This window comes from Anoplopoma fimbria, chromosome 14 (genome assembly GCF_027596085.1).
Source record: "Anoplopoma fimbria isolate UVic2021 breed Golden Eagle Sablefish chromosome 14, Afim_UVic_2022, whole genome shotgun sequence".
Classification (NCBI taxonomy): domain Eukaryota; kingdom Metazoa; phylum Chordata; class Actinopteri; order Perciformes; family Anoplopomatidae; genus Anoplopoma; species Anoplopoma fimbria.
This window is the reverse complement of record NC_072462.1, coordinates 3,510,934-3,520,596: the sequence shown is the minus strand read 5'-3', so window position 1 is coordinate 3,520,596 and position 9,663 is coordinate 3,510,934. Positions and strand designations below refer to the sequence as shown.

The 9,663-nt window shown below is 36.6% G+C and overlaps 1 protein-coding gene and 1 pseudogene across 1 annotated transcript; both read right to left on the bottom strand.

Moving 5' to 3' along the window:
* Nucleotides 1-2,938: 2,938 nt before the first annotated feature.
* On the bottom strand, nt 2,939-3,710 carry LOC129102754 (betaine--homocysteine S-methyltransferase 1-like; annotated as a pseudogene).
* A 1,371-nt stretch (nt 3,711-5,081) lies between these two features.
* LOC129102188 (betaine--homocysteine S-methyltransferase 1) lies at nt 5,082-9,071 on the bottom strand. The gene is made up of 8 exons (XM_054612207.1): nt 8,955-9,071; nt 8,591-8,723; nt 8,396-8,508; nt 7,460-7,651; nt 6,397-6,544; nt 6,012-6,194; nt 5,688-5,916; nt 5,082-5,599 (listed from the first exon to the last, which is right to left on the bottom strand). Exons 1-8 carry the CDS (start codon nt 9,039-9,041, stop codon nt 5,419-5,421), a joined length of 1,266 nt encoding a protein of 421 aa, XP_054468182.1. The 5' UTR covers nt 9,042-9,071; the 3' UTR covers nt 5,082-5,418.
* Between the last annotated feature and the right edge of the window lie 592 nt (nt 9,072-9,663).

Here is a 9,663-nt window from a genome sequence, read left to right as displayed (position 1 = left end):
CTCTCTCTCTGGTTCTCTCGAAGTCACGTGTGCGCTTCTGTTTACAAGCAGTCAAGGTGCGTGTTGTCGGGTCCGGGGAGGGATTTAACGGGTGACCCCCCCTCCTCACCCACAGTGGTGCGTTCACGCTCCATGATGAGAATAGGAAATACCAGAAGTAACAGAAGCACTCAGAAATACTAATAAATAATATATATATTTTATATTATATTATGAATTATATATATATTATATAGTATATTATTACATTATAATTAATATATATATATATATTACATATATTATAAAATTATAATTAATAATATATATATATTATATATTATATTATTAAATTATAATTAATATATATATATTAACTGGTGCTCCCCCTCTTATATATATATATATATATATATATATTATATTATGAATTATAATTTAATAATATATATATATTATATAGTATATTATGAATTATAATTAATATATATATTACATATATTATTAAATTATAATTAATATATATATAATATATTATATATTACATTATGAATTATAATTTAATAATATATTATATATTACATTATGAATTATAATTTAATAATATATTATATATAATTTATATAGTATATTATTACATTATAATTATATATATATATATTACATATATTATTAAATTATAATTAATAATATATATATGTTATATAGTATATTATTACATTATAATTAATAATATATATATATATGTTATATAGTATATTATTATATTATAATTAATATATATATAATATATATATATTAACTGGTGCTCCCTCTCACAAGTAGCATATATTTTATTGTATCCATCTATCTATCTTAGAAACAATGAGTGATGTGTATATATATATTATGTATTATATAATTAAATTATAATTAATAACATATATTATATTATTAAATTATAATTAATATATATATATATTATATATTACATTATGAATTATAATTTAATAATATATTATATATTATATATATTATATAGTATATTATTACATTATAATTAAATATATATATATTACATATATTATTAAATTATAATTAATAATATATATTATATATTATATTATTAAATTATAATTAATATATATATATATATATATATCATTAAATTATAATTAATAATATATATTATATTATTAAATTAAATAAATTAATTATCTATACCCTATGCTGCTGTAATCCTGTAAATTTCCCCGCTGCGGGACTAATAAAGGATTATCTTATTTTATCTTAATTAATAATATAATATATATGCAGTCTTTTTTAATCACATATTATCAATTATTTGCTGATTACATTTTGTATCAATCACATGAAAATATATTATATATATATATATATATATATATATATATATATATATATATATATATATATATATATATATATATATATATATATGTTTAATGTTAAAATGCAGTTGTTAATGCACAAATATATGTGTAGACATGTTTCAGGATATTTCAGGAAGCTCTTTTTCCCCATGCAACCTGAAGGCAGCACACTGGTCCCTTTAACAAAGGAGAGTTTATTAAATCATTAAATCAAGAGAAATTAAAACACATCCTCATTAATTACTTATTCTATGATGTAATGTTTTAATCATTTATAATAAATCATTTATATAAATATATATTTATTATTTTGTCTGTTTTTGTTCCCTGCGGACGTGCACGGGGAGCATAAACATCGACACGTGGGCAAATCCATGACGTCAGCTCGCAGAGAACGTGACGTCGACTGGCTGCTGTACGGCAACTCAACGAGGACAAAAGCGATTCGATTATAAACAAACTACTTTATCAATTAAATCCAACCATAAATGACATATAAAAGATACAAAATACATCAATAAACATTATAAATCTCTCTCTAGATATTTAAACTGTAAAATGTCTGCTCCTCTGTCTCTATAAGCTTCATACATACACTGTTTGTGTCCCTTTTCATTGTCTTACTAGCATTTCAGATTCACAAGAGTACATTTTCTAATATACCTTTAAATAATAATAATTACTTTTAAACCATTCAGTCAGCATAGAAATTATAAGATTACTGTCTGAAATTGTTTTCTCCCAGCAGACCACATGACACATGACAATAAAAACATGACAATAAAAACCTGTGCAATACATTACACTGTGCAATAATAGTTAAAATAGTTTTTTCTGTCTGTAAATATAATATTTCAGTTATTGTTGATTTTCTACTGTTTTTTATTGCTTATTTATAATACTTGTTTTTTTATTTTCATTGTTTTACTTTTATCTTGTCTTTCTTCTACTATGTCTCTTGTGTGCACTTTACTCTACGCTGCTGTAAGCCTGCATATTTCCCCGCTGCGTGACTAATAAAGGATTATCTTATTTTTTTTACTTTATACTTTATTTGGACTTTTTCCCCCCAATTTCCCAAAAGTAGGACAAATCAGAGAAGCTGCTGTTTTCTCCAAAAGTATAATCATGCCTGCAGATCCGTGCATTATTTCTTGTAGATGGTTATTAAGCACACTCATATGTAGCTACATGTTTTCTGCCTTTAGATTGGGACAATAAGATCAGAGTCTAAAAAGACTGATTGATTGATTAATTGAGATTGAGTCAAAAAGCTTGGGAAGGTTTTCAATGTGGTTCACTGGGTGAAGGTCATGCATTATATCTATTTAAAAAGATAGTCATACCACATCCTAATATTTCCACATAACTATGAAGACAAACACAGGAAATCACAACTCCCTTTGGACATCCAGTTTAGCACACACAAACACACAGCATAGTTTTGTTAAAAGTTTTCTGGTTTAAAAATAGGAGCACTAAGAATGTCTGTAGATAAATTGGTTTAAAAAAAAAAACCTATGTTGATTAAAAACAGTTTAGTTTCTCCTAATATTCTTTGTGTTTTCAGCTACAGTAATCCACACCTACTCCTGGGAGGTGGCCTCCTTCTGCTGCATCAGGTCAGCGTGGCCTTTGGTGACTCCCCACCATCGGGCGTGGACATGGAGGGGCAGTAAGGACGGCCGGACGCCGGCTTCAGCTTCTCCCAGTAGTCACGACGGGCCCTGCAGAGAGGAACGCCTTTAATTTAAACCAAACTGGAGGTATTTTGGGAGAAAACTTGAAGTTAAAGTAAGAGATCTCCTCAGTACCTGGCTCTGACCCAAGGCTTGGTGTGCATCTCCAGACCACTGCCCCAGGTGCCGTGCTTCTCAGAGCCAGCAGGCAGGATACCCCTCTCAGGTGCCAGCTCCTCAGCCACGGCTCGGATGTGATAGGGCTCGAATCCACAGCAGCCTCCGATGTAGCGGATGCCGGCTTTGTAGGCCTCCCGGGCGTATTTCTGCATGTCCCATCTGGTCAGGATCCTCGGCTCCAGACCTGACGGAGGAAACACAAGTTTACATTATTTTCTTCCGTGTTAAAGTTTAGACTGAGATGTTGAGAAGCAGCAGTGTTTGAGTGTGTCCACGTACTGAAAGGGAACTCGGGCAGATCAATGAAACCCTGGCAGTTGCAGTCAGGAATGTGGTAAGCCAGCGGCTGGCTCATGTAGTGGGCCTTCAGCCCGGCCTTCTCCACCCCCTCCTTCATCATCTTCACCGTCTTCACACAGGTCTCCGGGTCAAAGTGGCAGTTGACCCCCACAATCTGAGCTCCTATACGGAGAGGAAACATGAAAAACTTGATGACCATCCAGGTGAGAACGGGAACAGCTTTCTAGTCTGCCATGGCGTCATACTTCCACTGGCGCCAAAGTCAAATAATTTAAAGTCCTCCACACTCTGACTTCTCTCCATCACCACTGGGGACCTGAGCTTGGAATTGGACACTAAAAAAGTACAACAGAAACCCTGCAAAATCGGTGTGCTTTTATAATAAATTATAATAACCCCCCCATGTGGATATACTGTACATTTTGTTGTATGTTTCTATGTAGTTGAGCTGCTGCAACACCCGAATTTCCCCCATGGGGATCAATAAAGGAATATAATAATATATGTGCTTTATTTCCAAAAAATCAACGCTGACATTATTTGCATTATTTGATAGCATTGAAAACATGAACCAATGTTTGAAGGACAGTCTGACCTCCAGAACTGTCATGTTCACAGCACCTTCCTGCTTCTCTATGGTGGTGGGAGGAGTACTCTGATCTGAAAGTAGCATTAGTATAGTGCAGAAATACTGCTACAAGTACAAGTCCTGCATTTAAATATAGGCTTATTAAAGTACAATAAGTAAAAGTACTCACGTTGCAGAATTACCCTTTTCAGAACTTATTTATTAAGATATTATTTGATGCATTATTGTGTTCGTCACTTTAATGATGAAGGTGGTAGAAGTGGAACTAATTCCACTACTTTAAAACCCAATGAGCAGTTTGTGAATTTCTCTCCGGGGTTCAATTAATTTATTTTAAAAAAGGGAACATTTGTTAACTTTTAAATGGGAGTCCAATCAGTACTGATGGTAAATGTAGTCCACTGAGGAAATAAATTCCCCAGTGCTGCTATATTGTTAGAGAAAGCTGATTTTTTTCCCCAGCTGTGCCTACATGTACCAGGATGCATTGCACACGAGTATTGATTTTGCTACAACTGATCAAAACAAACAAAAAAAAAACAGACACATCTGTAATCTGTAACAACTGCAGGCCTTTTTTAATTCCTTATACTTTACTTGGATAGGTGGAGATAAGGTTTTTCTTTTTATCCATTATTGGAACATTAATCTGGAAAGTAAGTAAAGGCATAACATACATATAGAGGAGTAAAAAGTACAATTTTTGCCTCTGAAATGTAGTAGAAAAATGGAAACACTTCTTTACTTTCCGCCACTGCATCTATAAACCAAAACTTGGATAGCATGAAACCTCTTAGATTCAGTTTAAACTTTATAATGTTATCAGTTTCTTTGAAGCCATCCAGTCATTAAAAAAAAAAAAAACAGTAAAACTGTAGTCTGCATCCTTGTAAACTTTATTTTATAGATGATCGTTGCATTTAATATGCTGCAGAATTAGTTAGGAGTTTTTCAAAAAAAGGACAGAACTCAAAGGCAGATTTTGCAGATTTTTATTGCTCCACATCCTTCCATTATTTTGTCAGTAAACATGAGGCACTTCTGGAGTGTTAAGGCATTACTTCAAGTGCATTCACAGCTGCTGCCTTTGTGTTATTTTCAGCCTCAGTAATTCACAATTATATTTTGAAACAGGCACTTATTGTTGCTTTAGGCTAGAGAGCCAATGTAAAGTTTAAACATATGATACCAGTCTTGTACATACAGTAGAAAAAGTCCTAAAGAGAAAGAAAGAGCTTCAGCATTTCAATCTTTTTGGTTTGTAAACTTGTGAGTACACTTTCTCCTGTCTTCATAGAATAACAGATCAGAGGGGAGCTCAGTGTTTTTTGTTGGCCTTGTCAAAGAGAGCCTTCAACTGCTCCTCAGAGGTGGCCTCCTTCTGCTGCATCAGGTCAGCGTGGCCTTTGGTGACCCCCCAACTATCGGGCGTGGACATGGAGGGGCAAAAAGGACGGCCGGACGCCGGCTTCAGCTTCTCCCAGTAGTCACGACGGGCCCTGCAGAGAGGAACGCCTTTAATTTAAGCCAAACTGGAGGTATTTTTGAGAGAAAACGTGAAGTTAAAGTAAGAGATCTCCTCAGTACCTGGCTCTGACCCAAGGCTTGGTGTGCATCTCCAGACCACTGCCCCAGTTGCCGTGCTTATCAGAGCCAGCAGGCAGGATACCCCTCTCAGGTGCCAGCTCCTCAGCCACGGCTCGGATGTGATAGGGCTCGAATCCACAGCAGCCTCCGATGTAGCGGATGCCGGCTTTGTAGGCCTCCCGGGCGTATTTCTGCATGTCCCATCTGGTCAGGATCCTCGGCTCCAGACCTGACGGAGGAAACACAAGTTTACATTATTTTCTTCCGTGTTAAAGTTTAGACTGAGATGTTGAGAAGCAGCAGTGTTTTAGTGTGTCCACGTACTGAAAGGGAACTCGGGCAGATCAATGAAACCCTGGCAGTTGCAGTCAGGAGTGTGGTAAGCCAGCGGCTGGCTCATGTAGTGGGCCTTCAGCCCGGCCTTCTCCACCCCCTCCTTCATCATCTTCACAGTATTCACACAGGTCTCCGGGTCAAAGTGGCAGTTGACCCCCACAATCTGAGCTCCTAAACGGAGAGGAAACATGAAAAACTTTATCAGAGAAACACTAGATGGCGCCAAAGTCAAATCATCTCCAATCCCCTCAAACAGTGCATTATGAAAATGAAAGACTAAGCAATTTAAGCACTCATTCCTGCAGGATTATTTTGTGAAACTTGATGTTTCCTAACTCATACATACAGCAGATGGATTGAGATCTTGTCATACCAGCTTTGACGAGTCTGACAGCACATTCTCCGGGGCTGACTCCGTTCAGGTCTCCCTCGGGTCCGATGCACAGAGTTGCAGCCACTGGCTTCCCGGTGGTCTTCAAAACCTGGACGGCCCACTCAGCCTCTTCCACGTGCTCAAAGTACTGCCAGCAAAAACACACAAGCATGACGAAAATGGAATTGTCACTCTTTTAATGTGTATTTGTATTCACATTTTTAATTCAGAAGTTCAAAATAGTCACTGTTGGCGGCTAAAGATTAAGCAAGATTTTTTTTTTCATACCAGTAAAACTGTTATGAGAAGACCTGCAACCCTACTCTAAAAAGCCAACATTCTCACAGTTAGAGCCTAGCTGGTGAACATAGTGGAGCATTCAGCAGCTAAACAGACAGATATTTCCCTTTAGGAGTTGGTTGAGACCAAAAATGGAGCTAAAGCATGTTGTTCTGCAACAGCTGCATTTGTAAACTGTCTGCCAACAAGTTCTCCACATCAACTCAAAATGATTTCATGTCATGTTGAGTCATCAACTTCTTTCTGACGCCCCAACAGTGGTCAAAAAATATACCTGTTACTGCAGGTTTAAAAAGATTTCAACATAACGACGATCAGGTGGTTTCAATCAGCAGTGAGCAGGAACATGTTGGCGTTAGTTGGCATTGAATTAATGCAGTTTAAAGAGAACACTGACATGAAGGTTATAATAAACTAGGTGGTGCAACAATGGCTGATGTAAACACTTTATTGTCGTTACCTGAGGGGTTTAATGCTACTAAAACAGGTGTCACTCTTTAGAGAAATCCAAATATCCCTCTACAAGGGACTATTGGTATATCTTGAGTGGCTCTGGTCTTTCTGAGAGTATAAACCTGAAGATGGAGACAGAGAGGCTCTAATGCAAAGGTCACTGGTTGCATTATGGGAAGTGTAGGCTCCAGTGTTGTTTGACTTTTACATAAGAATAAAAAAAAAAAAGATCCTTCCCAGCTTTATGGGAGTGCAACACCAAAAATAAAGTTTTTTTTCTCAGACTTTTTCCCTCTCACGTCCAACTAACCTCTGCAATCAAGAAGTCCACGTTTTTCTTGACGAAGACGTCGATCTGTTTCTTGAAGATGGCCTTGACGTCATCCTCACTCTTGCAGCTGAGGTAAGCAGGGGTCTGAGAGACTCCTCCTGCCACCAGAGCATCACCCTCATTGGCCACCTCTCTGGCCAGGTCACAAGCTGCCTCGTTTATTTGCTGCCCCTGAAGATCACAAGAAAAATATAAATTATTATTATATTCCTTTATTGATCCCCATGGGGGAAATTCAAGTGTTGCAGCAGCTCAACTACACAGACAATAAATACACATACTATACAACTACACAGACAATAAATACACATACTATACAACTACACAGACAATAAATACACATACTATACAACTACACAGACAATAAATACACATACTATACAACTACACAGACAATAAATACACATACTATACAACTACACAGACAATAAATACACATACTATACAACTACACAGACAATAAATACACATACTATAAACTACACAGACAATAAATACACATACTATACAACTACACAGACAATAAATACACATACTATACAACTACACAGACAATAAATACACATACTATACAACTACACAGACAATAAATACACATACTATACAACTACACAGACAATAAATACACATACTATACAACTACACAGACAATAAATACACATACTATACAACTACACAGACAATAAATACACATACTATACAACTACACAGACACAGACAATAAATACACATACTATACAACAAAATAAAGATAGAAATAAAATAAATAAATACACTTATATAATAAAATGCATCACCTCCAAGTTCTTATTTCTGCTCTTTGGTGCAGGCTGTCTCTGGTTTCAAACCAGCTCTGCTGCCAAACTGCCATCTCTTTGCAGCAGCTGCAGCCACACAGACTAAAGATGTACTCACAGTGAAGCGCTGAGTGTGGCCTCGGTTCTCCAGTTTATCATCAGTTGCGTAGAAAGTGAATGTCTGCATGACATTGGAGCCTGCTCTCAGGAACTCCCTGTGCAGCTGCCGCACTAAAAACACCAACACCAGTCAGTCAGATGACCAATGCACAGAATGCATGGAGTTTAAAAAAAGAAGGCAAACGAGCAGTACCTGCTTCTGGGTGCTCGGCTGCAGCCTCGGGGGTCCACGGTCCTGCCTTCACATAACCTCTCTTCTCCAGAGCGAAGACAAAGCCTCCGTCTCCAATGATGATCTCTCCTGCATCCAGGCACTCCAAAATGCCCTGCGTGGAAATTAAAGTGTGCAAAAAGCACAGAAAATGCACACAAGATTGTTAAAGTTCACAATCTTTTGTTTGGCAGTATGCAGAACCACTTTCTTTTTGCACAAAAATGAGCACACGCAACTGGATTCTGAGTGCTGGAGCGTCGAAACTGAAACCATGCATGAAGTTCCATTTAAAAGAAGAAGAATTTGAGCCTATGTGGTGCATATCAAGTTCTTATTCACTCACCTTCTTCACTCCTGGTGCCATGATTATTGCAGCAGTGACCGGCCTTCTCTGCTCTGAGTTGGGAGAGGGCTTTGTGCAGACATCCATGCTGCATTTATAGGGCGTTGTGCCTGATGTCACTCCAGAGGAACCGCCTGCCCTTTTTTTGCAAAGCTCATCTTTCTTTTCTTTCTTTTTTTTTTTCTTTTGGCAAGTTTGCATAACACAACCTATTGTTCATGAGACTCGTGCTCTGCTGGTATTTTGTGGAATCAAAACAAATAGATTTAGTGCTTTAGAAGGTGAGTTTATCTGTGCAAACGTTCAGAGAATTTGTCTAATGCAAACCATAGTGCAGTCAGGTTTAACTGCATGTTTCATATTTGCAACACAAATAAACCATAAAAATGCAGATTTTTTTTTAGAGATAAGTATAATTAGATTATTTTCTGTAATTATATAACCTCAAGCTTTGGTCATGGAGGTGTTAAAGTTAGTGGTCGAAAGTGCCCAAGTGCTGTGAGTGACTCTGGATAAATGCCAAAGCCAGGAACATGTGGTAAACCAGATACATGTGCACTTTGTACAATTCTATAGGAGTGATGTGATAAAGATAAAAGCAAGAGGACGACAATATGATTGGTTTGGCACGATTTTTATCCTTAAATTAAAGTCCCCCTCTATTCAAAATATTCTTCATTTATTGTTACTTCACTCTGATGTTTGAGCG